This window comes from Euprymna scolopes, chromosome 23 (assembly GCF_053919585.1).
Source record: "Euprymna scolopes isolate OS-2025 chromosome 23, ASM5391958v1, whole genome shotgun sequence".
In the NCBI taxonomy this organism is placed as follows: domain Eukaryota; kingdom Metazoa; phylum Mollusca; class Cephalopoda; order Sepiida; family Sepiolidae; genus Euprymna; species Euprymna scolopes.
This window is the reverse complement of record NC_136504.1, coordinates 78,515,719-78,532,055: the sequence shown is the minus strand read 5'-3', so window position 1 is coordinate 78,532,055 and position 16,337 is coordinate 78,515,719. Positions and strand designations below refer to the sequence as shown.

Here is a 16,337-nt window from a genome sequence, read left to right as displayed (position 1 = left end):
GATTTTGATTTTCAGCTAAAATCAATTTAGTAAAAAACTAAACAAAACTAATTCCTTAACTTCTGGACTTATCTTTAAAGTAAGGTCTTGAGACCATGAAGTATTTTATTGATGCACTATTAAGTTAAATAATTTATGGAATAATTAATTAAAAGAAAGAGGGGTCATTATTCTCTTGAGTGAAAAGTATCCCCAATTATTACTTTTAATCAAAATAAACACTTTTAACTTTAATTTTAACTCTAAAAGATCCTATGACTACCTAGAGTTAAATTGTTATGATTCAATAACGATTTGAAAGGTAAAATTGATTATTAAAAAAGTTTTGGATTAACTTATGTTTGTAACATGCACCCACCATATTTGAATTTAAAACAGATTTCAATCATAAATCAAAAAGATTAAAATATCCAGTGGGTGACCAAATTATGTTTACAATTTAAATGTCAAATCTAAGACTTAATAAACTTACAATTAGTAAGGCATACAATTATCAGAATAAAATCATGCCGATATATTGATATGAATGGAGGTCCTTTCTGTATAGTAAAATAAAGGTTTTCATTGACTAACCAATTGTAGAATAGCAGAAAATGCAAAACTGTTTGAGATTTGTTAGCCAATCAGAATAATCGCATCAAATGAGTTTTCAATAAAAAAAACTAATTCTTGAAGGACTCCAGACATTTAATCAGTAAAAAGGACTGACAAAAAAGACAGAGAACCAGCAGCTGATCAAAAACAGAAATAAAAAAGATTAAGAAATCTCCCCAATTCTAAAAGAAAAGCACAAAGTTAATTTCAAAGTTCCTCAAACGAAACTTGGTAACAGCTGAATGTCTTTTCTTTTCTCCCAACATAACTTTGTTTTTATTATTGTTACACATTACTGATCCATTCTCTCCATGTCTTAGAATTGCCCACCGAGCTGACCACTTATTCAAGTGCCTAAGTTGTCAGCACAAAACTTTTTAAACATCAAGCTTGATGCAGAATGATTGACAGAGCAATCAGTCGAAATGCAGTTTTTGTAGCATCAAATCATATTATATCATGTGTAGCATCAAATCATATTATATCACGTGTAGCATCAAATCATATTATATCACGTGTAGCATCAAATCATATTATATCACGTGTAGCATCAAATCATATTATATCACGTGTAGCATCAAATCATATTATATCACGTGTAGCATCAAATCATATATCACATGTAGCATCAAATCATATTATATCACGTGTAGCATCAAATCATATTATATCACGTGTAGCATCAAATCATTATATCACGTGTAGCATCAAATCATTATATCATGTGTAGCATCAAATCATTATATCATGTGTAGCATCAAATCATTATATCATGTGTAGCATCAAATCATTATATCATGTGTAGCATCAAATCATTATATCATGTGTAGCATCAAATCATTATATCACGTGTAGCATCAAATCATATTATATCATGTGTAGCATCAAATCATATTATATCATGTGTAGCATCAAATCATATTATATCATGTGTAGCATCAAATTATATTATATCATGTGTAGCATCAAATCATATTATATCACGTGTAGCATCAAATCATTATATCACGTGTAGCATCAAATCATATTATATCATGTGTAGCATCAAATCATATTATATCATGTATAGCATCAAATCATTATATCATGTGTAGCATCAAATCATATTATATCATGTGTAGCATCAAATCATATTATATCACGTGTAGCATCAAATCATATTATATCACGTGTAGCATCAAATCATATTATATCACGTGTAGCATCAAATCATATTATACCATGTGTAGCATCAAATCATATTATATCACGTGTAGCATCAAATCATATTATATCACGTGTAGCATCAAATCATATTATATCACGTGTAGCATCAAATCATATTATATCACGTGTAGCTAAAATTCTGCTGTCAACTCAATCTAATGTCAACATTTTTTACATGTATAAAATAAGCTATCAACTGCCTACTATGAAATACAGGGTTATTGTTGAACTTTGAATCATCTATTCCCCTCTCAAAATCGTCCAAGGTAAGCAATTACACCCGGAGAACTATTTTTCAGATGTGAAGAAAGCTGAAATCAAGATGAATTTCCAACAGCCTGTGTGTGTGTGTGTGTGTGTGTGTGTGTGTGTGTGTGTGTGTGTGTGTGTGTGTGTGTGTGCCACCCACATCATGAATTGTTTGAAATGTTCATGAACTGTCACAAACAGGAAAATGAAGACATGACAAGACACAAAGAGGAAGAGAACAACAAAAAAAAAGGAGCAAAAGATAAAACAAGACAGAAAGAAAAAAAATTTGGCCTAATGGCAACGCAAAAATAAAGAGAGAAGACAGCAACTCTTTAGAAAATAAATCAACTCTTCTTATTTAAAAAAAATAAAAGAACTCATATCCCTGTGAGGATCTAGCAATTTGCAGGAATCCACATTTTCTGGATTTTTAAAAAAGAATTCTGTTAAGAAAGAGGAATTCTGATTACTACACTTCAGCTTAAAAGTAATGACTACTGACAATCTTTTTTTATACACTTTTTAAAGCAAACAAAATATAAAATTAAGTATAAGAATCAAAGAGTATAGAGAGCAAACAAACTGGGAAAATTATTGGAGAATTTTTTTTATTACTCATCTTCAAAAGCAATGGTCATAAAACCTTTATCTTGAGCAACCATTTCCTGATCATAATGGAGTGATCCTCTTTTGAGCCAGTCTGAAGAACCTTCTTTATCTATATATTCCTGGGATAGTTATCCAGAAAATATTTGGCATGTTGGTGGACGGATTCTTTCAGTTTTCTGCTTCATAGTAAATCTATCTTCATTGGTTTACTTGATATCAAAACAATGTGTTTTTTGTAAATTATTCATTAGATATTACTTGAAGACTAGTAGCTTTTTCCCCCCATAGTTAGCCGAGCGGGTTTATTGTGAGTTCATAACGATCTCAACAATATAAGTAGATAAATGATCATACTAAATTTGAATTTGGCATAGCCTATTCAAGGGTTGTGAAACTAATAACGCACATCCTTTTTCTTCCTTACCTCTTTCTCAAAGAAGAGATGTTCAGAGTCTATCGCTGATCTATCATTATTTTTATGGCAGGTGACTAATTGAACCTCAATCCTTGGTTCATCCCCTGTAAAACGTTCACAACAAATACCCGTCTAGCTGCAACCACTGTCAACAATTTACCCAATTTGTATCTAAAACTAAATAAAAATTCCACAAAAAAAGTTTCCTTTCTAGAATGATCTACTCATGAAGCAATACCATGGAATTGATTCCCAGACGACTATAATATCGTCACATTCAAGTCCAATGTAAATAAATTTCTTGTTGAGCCATCATCTAAATCAAATTTCTATTACTAACAATCATTGCAGTGTTGTCTCACTGACCACCTGACACTCATTAGCACTTATCCTCTAGTGGCCTTTGAGCCTTGGTAAGCGGCGACTCCCGAGTAAAAAGAAAAACTCCCTAAATATATAATGGAATAGGCCAGCAACGTTCAAATTCTGGCTGCCACTGAAGTTTTACTTCACACTAATAAACTCTGAAAAGCATAAAATCTTTCCAGAAATGAGTAAAACAATAGGGTAAGCTGGACTCACCGACTTTAGCAAACAATTAATTTACAGAAGGTGACACATTTGAATTTAAATGTGTAGAAATTCTTTCCAGGTGTATGGACACCAACTGCAAGAGAAGGAGGCAAATTACTGTTCAGGTCTTACAATTGATTCAAGAAAAACGGATAAAAATAAAATAAGACAAATTTGTTGAAATTTACAAAAGGCACTTCTCCAAAGAAACACTTATAGAACTTTGATGCATTACCCTGTTAACAGATGAGAATATAAGTAGAAAACGTTATAAACCCCACCACTCCACAACACGAATGAGTTTTGGGTTCTGCAACAGAAAGGATTAGATTCACATAACTATCATTATGAAGACACTTCATAATTTTCCATATAACTGATGCCTTTGCTTGAGGATGCAATTGAAAACAAAGCTCTATACGAAGCTCAAACAAGTCTATTAAGTTAAAATTTTAAGAAAAATACATTAATGCTGAATTAGGATTTCTTTTACAATGTTGTAGGGTTTGTCTTCTCACCAGACATCGATAAACAGCAAAGACATTTTCATTTCAGAAAGAAAAAAATAATATGGAGCTGGGAGCAAGAGTACACAAGGATCCTCATTCATTCCTGGGCAACACCAGGGGTTTCTGCTAGTATATTAAGAAATTGTGACAAGCTAAAACAAGGCCAATAGCCATTAGTTGCGTGCTCTCGTGTAATGAATGAATGCGTGAATGTAGGATTGACATGAAATTCTTAAAGATAAACTAAAATGGCCGAAAAATGGGCTTAAATGACTTAAATAAATAAAAAGTAAATGACTTAGAATGACTTTAATGAACGTAAGGATGAATTGAATGACCTTAAGAATGACTTGAATGCTTAAAAAATAACTGGAATCCTTCAAAAACAACTTGAATGATCTGGAGAATGACTTAAATGGTTTTGATACTGACTGGTTGTAAAGTGGGTGATCATTTTACATTAAATTAATACAGAAAAGTGATCCCCCACTTTATATCACAAAGTTACAAACATAAGTACAGCATGTAGTAAGAACAGATAGTACACTTTGATCTTGGCCAAAAAGCCAAGAAAAGCTTAAAAAGCTAAGAACAGCATCTATTAACAACAGACTTTTGATCTTAACCAAAAAGTCCAAGCACAAACCAACAGAGTGACTTATAAAGTCGATTGCACGCGACTAAAAATTTTCTTGGAGAAAACAAATTGCAAAAAAAGGACAACAACTATGCAATTAAAAAAAAAGAAAAAAAGAAAAAAGATTCGTCCCCTCGAAAAATATATCCGGCTTGATGAGGGTTGGCAACTTTTAGTGAAGTCTTTGGGATACTGACTCCACAACCCTGTGGTCTATAGTGAAATTTCACCGTAACTCTTGAACCTGAAATTGAAAGTAGGCGAGGACTACTGAGATAAGCAGAGAAAGACTAGTATTATTTTGGAATTTTTCTTATTCTAAACTTATTGCACAAACAAGTTTTGGAAGTCTAGTCTATTCTATTATTAATCCATAGTTGGAAGAAGGATATTTACATTTCTTAGGCAAAGAAGACGATGAAAAGTGATTTAAAAAAAGGGGGGGGGACAAATAGCAAATTCATGCAATAGTTGGGGTTATCAGATTTAAAGGAAGCAAAAATGGCGGTTCAAATAACAGGAAACCTTATAATTATCAGTGAAAAATAGTGTATGTGAAAATTACGAAAAATAAACGAGTAGAATTTTTTATGAAATATAATTTACTATTCAGAGTCAACGAACTCCAAACATTCGCGTCAAGTCAAGCTTGCTGTAGATTTTCTTCCTTGTTCTAATATAAAGATGACAAACTATATCCTATCCTTCGTAATTCGTGGATTCTCAATAGTGAATTTTATTTTGCATTAAAATATTCTACTCATTTATTTCCCGTAACTTTTGATGCAGATTAATATTTTTCACTGATAATATATTCCTAAGTTTTCCTGTTATTTTATTTTAGCTACCATATTTCCCTTCGAGTCTCAATAAAAAAAAAAAAAATAAGCACGAAAAATAAAAACATGTGGGAATAAAAAAAAAAGGGGAGGGGTATTTAAATTTGAAAGAAGAAAAAAGGATGTCTTTAGAATGTTTGGTTTGTTTCTATGTGACAACCGAGAAAAAATGAACATTGAATAAAAAATATTTGCAAAAAGAACTAGACAAAGAAATTGATGCAATGCAGCAAATGCTGCAGTATTATTAAACCAACAACAACGTTCGAAAGAAGGTCGTCATGATGGCCAAACACAGGTGAGGCAGGCAGACTTGTTTTTAGTATTACGAGGAAGGTGAGAGAAACCATTTTATTACATTGGTTTCAAACAACTGTTGGAAGCATGGCGAGGATGGGATGACAGCGATGATCTGGCTACATCGTCCATCAGCAACAATTGCAAACAAAATGTACAACTTGTGTGTGAGTGTGAGAGGCATCGATAAACAGCAAAGACATTTTAATTTCAGAGAGAAAAAATAATATGGAGTATAGGGCTGGAAGCAAGAGTACACAGGGGTCCTTATTTATTCCTGGGCAACGCCAAAGGCTCCGGTTAGTGTATAAATAAATCGTGACAAGCTGTGTGTGTGTGTGTGTGTGTGTGTGTGTGTGTGTATGTGTGTGAGTGAGTGAGTGAGTGAGTGAGAGAGAGAGAGACAGACATACAGACAGAGACAGACAGACAGACAGAGAGAGAGAGAGAATATTATTAAACATAAAAAATAGCGTTACAATTTCGAATTACGTATTTCACTTATATTATTTCGGATCAAATGCGTTGAATGTTTTGTTTATTAATAAAAATATAAAACAATTTTACATGTGTTTCTCGTGACTACGAAAATTTATTTTTTTATAATCAAATTTTTTATTAAATCAAACATGCAATAAAGTAAAAGTAAGCGAAATCTTCTAACCTATTTTTTTTTAATATTTAATAGCGAGATTAAATCTACCACAATGCATTTCTGTTTTTCTGTAAACAAGCCGATCATTTAAATATTTCGTTAAATCGATACTTCAAATTTTCAAAAGAATTTTAAAGCATGGTAGAAACCCCTCATTTAATTAAAAGATTGCGATTACAACAATTAATTATGGTTTTCAGCTTCATAATAATTTAGAAAAAAAAAAAAGTAAATGTTACCTTACGTTACAACAGAACACCGACCACTCATTTGCTTTTTAAGGTATTCGAAGTCGCTGACAAGGAATCTGATAATCAAATCCGCCGCAAAGTTATCGTTTGCATGGTATGAACCCCTAGACTTTGGGACTATTTTGTGCCATTTCACCGCCTTCGGTAGTGTTTTTCTTACATGATACGTTTGCGAGCGAACGGGCGTAGTGGAGTAGTGTCTTATCGCGTAGGAATCTTGGCATGCCAGAATCTTTAAGCGGTCATTTCAAATAAAGTTTAAAAAAAAAAAAAAAAAAAAAAAAAGTGGTTCATTTATTTTATTTTATTTTTGTCTTACGTAATTTTAATGCTTTTTAATTGATCTAAAAAAGTTTTCACGAGCGGTTTACAAAATCATAACCAAACATTTTTATGTTTTTCGTTCATTTTTGGGGATGGGGGTATTCAATTATAGGACTTGTGTAGTTTAACAGGTGCTTCTGCAGTTTAATTAACCGTTTTTCCGTAAGTAACTCGCCGACATTTACATTTAACAAAAATTCTGTTTACATTGGGGCGGGGTGGGAGGTGGTGGTGCTGGGGCCTAGCAGCAGTTTTAATTAAACTGCAGAAGCAAAGCATCTGTAAATCGAATACCCCCCCCCAAAAAAAAAGAAAAACATACAAATTTGTTTGGTGCTTATGTTTTTGCAAACCGCTCGTGAAAACTATTTTTTGATCAATTAAAAAAGCATTAAAAACTACGTAAGACAAAAAAAAAATAAATAACCACATTTTTTTAAAACTTTCTTATTTGAAAGATTCCTACGCGGTGTGATCGAACGCGAACGTATTATGCAAGAAAACACTACCGAAGGCGGTGAAATGGCACAAAATAGTCCCAAGGTCTAAGGGTTCATACCATGCAAACGGTAAATTTGCGGCGGGTTTGATTATCAGATTCCTTGTCAGCGATCTCGAATACTCCTATAAAACCAACTTGAGTGATCAGTGTTCTGTTGTAGCGTAAGTAAAAGACTCCCGAGCAACAGTAACACTGGGTAAAATGAATGAAATGCTGTTGGAGTAGTAAGCAATAACGTGCAGCACTGCAGCAATTTGTAAAATGTCTCACACACACACACACACACACACACACACACGGAATATACACAAGTTGCAAAACGATGTCTACTAAATAAGTAATTCTAGATTCTCGCGACTGAAGAAAACACCTGATCGTATGTCGTCATTACAACTACTATGATTATCGCAATTAACAAGGTAAATGTCGATATTGCATTATAATCCACGAGATGGGAAATGCAGGATAGATGGGCAATTCGAAATTAATAAAATACACTTGTACTAAACGAGAGAGAAGCGAACTTTTTAAAAATAATTAGTATTTCGAATATCATTAGTAGACGAGGTGTGTGTGTTTTTTTTTTTTTTTTTAATTCGTCAGTAGTAACTTGTTTTGGTTTTGTGGTTCGACAGAATTCTTTTAATGCTTACTTTCGACATTTGTTAGAAAAGAATGCGTTCTTTTTTCTTTCTATCAATAAAGACATCTTGAAATAGATTTAATAAGAAAGAATTTAAAAATAAAAACATACAAAATTTCCGTAAAAAACATGAAAACCAAATCATTATATTAAGTTGCATAATAATGCATGTGTAATTTAATTAACAGCAGGCACGATGAAAATTAAATAGTATTTCAAATAATACCAACACTAGGAAACACTAGTTAAAATAGAAAGAGGGCGGGGGAGAATGAGAATGTGTGTGTGTGTGTGTGTGTGTGTGTGTGTGTTCCTACCTGATAACAAAGCTGATACTACCGGGTTCCCCTGCCTCGAGGATCTGTACCAAAGTGTCACGATCTTTGAAAATGTCACTCAGCCTTCTATCAATGAATAAATCGGCCATTTGACAAGACAAGAGAGCCGGTGAGGAAAGGTCTTCGATGACCTCCAACCGGACACAGGGATCAGATGATCCCGGATCAGCGAACGGGCGACTCACTTCAAGTTCCATAATCCGAATAGCAGAAGGAAGAAGGAAATTGGAGATGGCATCTCAGGGTGGAACGAGCATCACCAGCTGACGCGATTTCATTGGGTCTCCTCTTCCTCCTCCTATTCTTCTTGGAGGAGTCGACGACCATCATGCGATTTTATTTATTGTAAATACAATTAGGCACAAACTGACGAACGTCTTTTGACTGGCGGCTGAGCAGCAGTTAGTCTAACAGTTAGAGTTAAGGATTGGCAGTCATTAATTTTTTTTTTTTTTTTTTTTACATGGGTATCACCACTTATCAAGGCCCAGAGGCCACTCGAGGATAAGGGTTAATAGGTATACATTAGTCATTGTGATTTTAGCATAGTAAACAGTGGGAATTTTGTAACTTGGATTACTTAGGGGGACGATTCAATTAGAACTTGTTCACATTGGACTTTTTCTTCTTTTTTTTTTTTCATAGGTATCAACACATTATCAAGGCCAAAAAGCCACTCAAGGATAAGGGTTAAAGAGTGTACAGTAGAAATTGGACAATATAATAATCATTAGTAATGAAAATTTGTTAAATTTGATAACTTATATGGAACGGCTCATCAAGAACTTATTTACGTTAGACTTGAAGACAACCATATTGTAGTCAGCCGGAAAGCAGGAAAACGGAAGACAATTCCACAGGCGTGCAGTTCTAAGAAAAAAGCTTTGTTCATGGAATCTACGTTTAGGTTTAGGCACAGATAAAGAGTGGGGGGAATTATTGATAGTGTTTACAGCTAGACGAGGTTTTCTTGTGAAAGTTTGGTGAGGGGGGACCATAGATTGAAGCTCAGTCGAACACTTTCCATGAAAATAACGATACATCAGAGACAAACTCGCAACATCTCTTCTGTGAGATAGAGGTTGCAAGGAAGAGAAAAGGACATCTCCTACGAGGCTACGAAGTCTATTTTGAACTCTATCAAGGCAGGACAAGTCCTTTCTAGCAGCTCCTGCCCAGATGTGGCAACAGTATTCCATCCTTGGACGTACCTGGCTCTTATATAGATAGAGAATAGCATCAGCAGTGAGATATCTACTGGATCGATAGAAAGATCCCACCATTTTTCCAGCGGCCTTGGCAACAGATTTGATGTACGTGTTCCATTTAAGATCAGGAGTAATGGTCAAGCCTGGGTCTAATTAGAATTATTCAAACTGATCATAAAATCCAGCATGTCCAATCACCCGCCATATTCATACTTACAGTAACCATAATACCACATACTGTATGGGTTTGTTCTACTTAAAAATCTATTAATTTTATTGACGACCATAATACGATTCGAATCTCTATTTCAAAACGTGGGGAGAGGGTACAGTTTTAAACAAATAAATAAACGCCCGGAATACTTTTAGTTTCATTTTTGTTTCAATTTTGTTTTCCTTTTTAAACAATTTTGTTTACATCTAATATCTATATTTCTTTGTCTGTTACACTCTGAAACTACTATGCCGATCTGTTTAAAATCTTACATGGACCTTTGTTTTAAGGCGCAATGAAAGTATTATTTTTGATGCACGGTTAGTCATTTATAAATACTAGCAGGACCTGTGGAATTACACAAGGGACTCTTTCATATGTAAATTGATGTTGGCATTCTGTGGATGTTCAGCGCAAACGGAGACGCCCTAATATTACTGTAGCTTTTTTGTTAAACTGCGAAAGCATTCATTTAGGCTAGCAACAACATCCGGTGTAACCCAGTCATAAAATACGCTTAATTATGATATTTTAATTTATGCAGATTTTGTATATATTATTATAGAGTCAATTTTCTATCGATTCTTATATATTATAAAGTTTAAAAAAAAAAAAAATCAATGTAGATTATGCTTAAATGAGAAATCTGAAATTTTAATTTTTAAAGATATCCAAAACTTATTAAATTATAGAATTGAAATAGTGAAAAACTGTATAATTTTATTTTAGAATAACAATATATATTCTTCATTCCTATAGATATTTTATTCTTTATTTCTATAACAAAAAAAACTTGACAATCGTCACACACACAATTCAATAAAATACTACTTCTGATTAATGTACATGTATATCCAACTTTTTGCCTACATAAAGCAAGCATGACTCATGATACCCTAAATACCATGCGCACAAACTTAACATCTTAATGTTATATTTTAACGATTGTATTATCCTTATTATCTTGATCACTTGTATTTTATTTGCTTGACACATAATTTATAAAGTCTGCGACAAAGATGGTGACTCAAGATGAAATGATAAATCAATGCAATAGTCACTAAGAACAACTATTCAAACACAAAATACAAATGCTTTTTATAGAGCAACATGTGCCTGCGAAAATGAAAATGACAGCAAAAAGAACTCTCAAACAAATGCTGAATTGGTTGCATTTTAGTCTTATAACTTTGTTCAATGCTACAAACATTCAAATTTGATTTCCACAGCTGCAAGCGAGATTTTCTGCAGAAGGAATCTATTGCTCTCAGCAACAAAAAAACTTGACAATATTGCACAAGCCAGAGATTGTAAATGAGGTTACAGATCTCTACAAAAATGTGTTCAATAAAGATTTCATGTGCTCAAAGACTTTTGGACAAACTGGAAATGTTCAACCACATAACTGGTGATAGAACAGGATCACAACAGGATATGGCAAAGTAGATATTGAGACATGTTTGCCAGAGGACACTTTCCTCCAAATAAAATATTTGCGTACTGGCTTAATACCACAAATATGATGGCATGCGGAAGGTTAATGCAGAACATAACTATCGAACACACAGACACACAAAAGATTTGAGACATCAAAAAATATTTTTTTTAATCTCAAAATACAAAAAAAATGCAAATTAATATTGTCATTGCAGCAGAGCTGAGAAAACCAAAATTATACAAATGTTTTTAGAATTTGCAATTCATCGAAAATGTAATTTACAACAAAAACCATAACTTGGTGGTGAAATAACCATTTACAGCATGTTATCTATGTTACATACAAGATGAAAATAATGGCTAGAAATTCCTACTTGACAATGGTTCTAGTGTCAGTGTAATTTCATCCTCACCCTTACAGATTTAAGATATTTCATACAAAGTCCAATCTTATAGGCTTTAACAGCATTGTTAATGACGTGCATACACAAAATCATTACACTAATGAGTGAGAAAATGAACACATTCAACACTAAATCAGCAGGAAATCTAAAACCAAAAAATTGTTTTGTTTTTATTTTGAATCATTTCAGTAATTAAGTAAAAATTTCTTTTTATGCATGATATTTAATTTTCATTTAAAAATTTATTCCAGCAAATTTTAATATATTCTTATTATAAAATTTTACCCAAAAATGATTTTGTGTGAATATTCTTTTTAACTCATTATGACTGTTTGGTGCAAAAAGTCTATTGATGATGGTTGATTGTCTTAGATCAATTCAATGCATTCAAAACGGTTAACTATGGTTACTTGAAGACTGTCCTGTCTTCGACCAGGTTTGACCGACAATTCTGCTCCTGGCCTCTTATATTTAAAATCATAATATATTAATGAATGGACTGAAATCAAAACCATTTGACAGGATGTCCGCTTTCATTGATGTTGTTGACAAATTAAGGATGAAACTGGCCCTTCAAGTGATTGCAACACATTACTAGTTCACTTAAGCTAGAGATGAGAATGCTTGCAACAAACAGTACCCAGATTAGAGTAGCTGACGTGTTAATTAGGCAGTATAAAATAGTTGCACAAATACAAATCAACAACGAAAAATCTTTTGACTTGCACACACTTTAGCTGGATATTCTGAATCTCCAGGTTGGTACTGATCTTCAGCTGAAGAAAAATTGATCAGAAGTATTGATAGCAACTGTGGACCGATAGGATTTTTTTCATTTAAGAGGAGAGTGGTGGTATGTAGTTTGTGCATCTAACCACTTATCCTATATTGCCTTTCAGTAGTACTCCCCCACCAGATGCCACTGCCAAAGTTATTATCTACATCCATCTGAAAGTAGGATACATTCGTCAAGATATGCTTCATCTATATCATCTCAACCAAATGTGAACACCTTTTAAGGAAAATGGTCAAAGACTAGCATGGATACCCGGCATTGCTTGGATCAACATTAAATTCCATTTAAACACACCTAACGATGTTGAGCAGTTTTTCATTATTATATGTCAACTTCATTGTTACTCTCTCAACAATTTAAAAAATAAAGAACGGATAAATACATAAAAATGTAATTGCAAAAAAAAAAAAAAAAAAAAAAAAAAAAAAAAAAAAAAAGTATGTGACAAGCTCCCCACCAGATATTTTGGCAAAAGGAATACGAAGAGAAGCTATTCTCCCGATATTGAGCAATTTTTGTTGCCCGTGCATTGGACCCCCGGCTAAAATAAATCAAAACAATTTTTCTTTCAATCAAAACAAGTGAGTGCCCGAACTGTGGCAGCCGGGCTCAAACATAAAACGCGAAAGAGGGGAAGGCAAAAAGTTACGAGCAAACACGTTTGCTCACATGGCCACGAGTGCTTATGACATCATGAGTTTGCAAAATAAGCTTTTTAAACAGTTTGATATGTGAGTGTAACTTCCAAAAAATGCGACGTGAAACAGGACCCCCTACTAAAAAGTGATCCAGTTGATCACCACAGAATTAATCTTTTTGTCATTTTCACATTATTTATCTGAGGCATTGCTCTTTCACATGGTACTGGTTTCAACCCAGTTGGATGCGGATGACGAAAGATTTTTGTAGACATACAAACACACAAATGACTTTCCTTTATATAATAGAAGACCCTAAGAAAGTTTTCCGATGTTAAAAGTGTGTACACTAATAAACTGATTGTCCTAAAAAAGTTTTTTTTACTGAAAGTATAGGTGAGCCTTGAAGTTTCTCTCACTGGTGAAAGAAAGCCTCTGTGACTCCCAACTGTTGTCTTGAAAGGCACTGCATCAGATGATAACAGAGGAAACATTTGAGATGATGAGATTGACAAACTCAGTGAATGCATATATGAATTCATGAGGCATGATATAGTCGACACAGCAGAAGAAATTTTACAAGAATGAAACTTTCACTTTTATACGGCTTGTTTTTAGTTTTCAAAATCATCTGAATACGATAATTAGGTTGAAGAAGGTGAAACTCACTCCAGCAAAATTTGTCAACAAGTGGATAAGAAATTCACAATTGTGTCAAGCTGGTTTGAAGTGATGTCTGTTGCTTAGTCATAAGGAAAGTTCTAAGAACTTCCAAAACTAATTCATAATTCTTTAAGACTAATTTAGAATTTTTAGTTTAATTCCTCTGTATAACTTAAAGTGGTAGGATTGATAAAGCATTTGGTGCTAGTGTATGAAAAGGATTCCAAATTTCTGACCTTTTTCTGGCCTCCGAAAAGTGAAGTCATGTGGTATTAACAGACCAGTGTCACATCAAATGACACAGCCTCTAATTTTGATCCATGCAGTCTTTCAATCAAAACCCCCAACCAACAGATCCAATTCATTCTATTCTAGAAACAAAACAATACATTTTTAAAAAATTTTAATTGGTTACTTCTATCTTTTGTAACTTTATTCTTTTCAAAAGTCAAACAGAAATAAACTAAAAAGAAAGTAAAAATAAAAAAAAAAACAGTTCCAAGAATTTTCAGGCTTTATTACTATGGTAAATAAACAAATATATATAACTAATAAATGTTATCAAAGGCAAGATAAATTTTACCTGTCTTATTTCTCTTTCCTAAATATCCAAATTGGAAGTGGCACTCACATGAGGCAGGTTGAACGATTCTAAAATAATTGTTTTTGTTTTGTATCCTTCTTTCCACCAGGTTTTGGAGAGTGCTCAAATGTAATCACCCAAAAAAGTAGAATTACAGTATTAATAGGCGATTTAATTGAGAGTGTTAATCTACAATTTTGATAATGAATAGATATTACCAGTTTTGTGAATTGTTTTGTGATGAATGTTTTTCGTAATCAATAAAAACGTTAACACTTTACAGGCAAATCATACATTGCACAACTTGTTTTAATAACAAATGCAATCTTATCTTTTGATTTCCTTGAAATAATCACAAAGCTAATTAGTAATTGTTGAACACGTAAAAATTAAACAGCTGTTCAAAAAATGTTTGTGCTTGTACCAATCAGATGCCTATCTGTATTGGCTCGGTAAAATCAGATATTGGGGGAGGGAGGCCTCCTCAGTTCTGGTCAACAACCTTCCTCGAGCTGGTGACTTAAATTATCGGTTTGCAAACCAGCACTGCTTAAGTAGATAGGCTCTGCCTATCACCCACTTTCATACTCCTTCTTTGCCTATTAGCCAGATGCAGAGATGCAATCAGAGGGACTTATTACAGACACACAGTGTAATGAACATCACCCCCCTCATTTTTGCCTCCCCTAAAACTTGGCATCTTGAGGGTGCTTGTTAGCCATGTATGCTCACACAATTGGATTGGGCCACTCTTTTCTGATAGGTTTCAAGATACCGGTTTGATTGTTTGGCTTCTATATTCCGACTGACAGTACAGGAACATTAACTCTTTGGAAGCACTTAGAGCGGCTGCTCTATCATCAGCTGTATAATATCGGGATGTTTTTAGTGCCATGTCACACAGCTCCGGTAGCCTTTCCCAAAGCCACATTTCTGTGGATGAGGAGTCAGCTGATGGTCTACTTGCACTGCATGTTTTGGACCATGCACATTCACTTTGCCCAGCAGCTCTCGCTCTAAAACTGAAACTATTAAATGAAATGAAAACTCAATAAAAAAAAAACACAAAACAATCAATCCAGACGCATACTCAAACAACACCAATTTGCCTCCTCCCTTGAGGCTCGCATTCATAAATATCTGTGGATGTAAAACTAACTTAGACGTTAAATCAGTTCTCCTAGCAAGCTCCTCGGATATCTTAGCACTCCATCTCCTCTAACCATGCAGTGCATAAGGTAGAGGAAGCTAAATATATCTAAAACCTTTGATAGGGTATGATATGATGGTCTTCTCATAAAAGTTAAATCATATGGTATTACTGGATGAATACTTAACATAAGCAAATCTTTCTTAAATAAGAGAAAAACCCAGGTTAGGTTGTCCGTCAAAATAATATGATATAAAAATGCAGGTGAACCTTTATTATTCCTGATATTCATAAATTACCTCTCTGATAAAATTATCTCTGAGATGGCTATATTTGCTGATGACACAATGGCCTAATAAGATAAGCGGGAAATGAATAAACACATATCCAAAGCAATAGCAGAAACCCTAGAGAAACCTCCAGTCTGTAGTGGAATGGAGACTTTAATAGATGTTAAGATTCAATGCTGCCAAGGCTAAGCTTCTTTCTTTTCATAATTACAAGAAATCTTCTCAACCACTCATAGCAATGACTAATAATACATGAAAGCTCTTTATTCAAACTCCTCAGCTTAATGTTCACAAGGAACATGAATTAGAA

General features: G+C 33.6%; 1 protein-coding gene and 1 pseudogene across 3 annotated transcripts in view; both read right to left on the bottom strand.

Moving 5' to 3' along the window:
* Positions 1-16,337, bottom strand: part of LOC145246017 (exocyst complex component 6B-like) — a 151,737-nt gene that overhangs the window by 127,075 nt on the left and 8,325 nt on the right. The window contains exon 1 of one of the 3 annotated variants that reach the window (XM_080107830.1): positions 8,624-8,931. The exons of 1 other annotated variant lie outside the window; for it this stretch is intronic. In XM_080107830.1, the coding sequence (XP_079963956.1) occupies positions 8,624-8,841 (218 nt within the window). In that variant the 5' untranslated portion in view covers positions 8,842-8,931. Of the gene's footprint in view, positions 1-6,825; positions 7,057-8,623; positions 8,932-16,337 lie in introns of those variants that run through there. One more of the 3 variants, XM_080107832.1, reaches the window with a different exon arrangement.
* On the bottom strand, positions 4,600-4,736 carry LOC145246336 (U2 spliceosomal RNA; annotated as a pseudogene).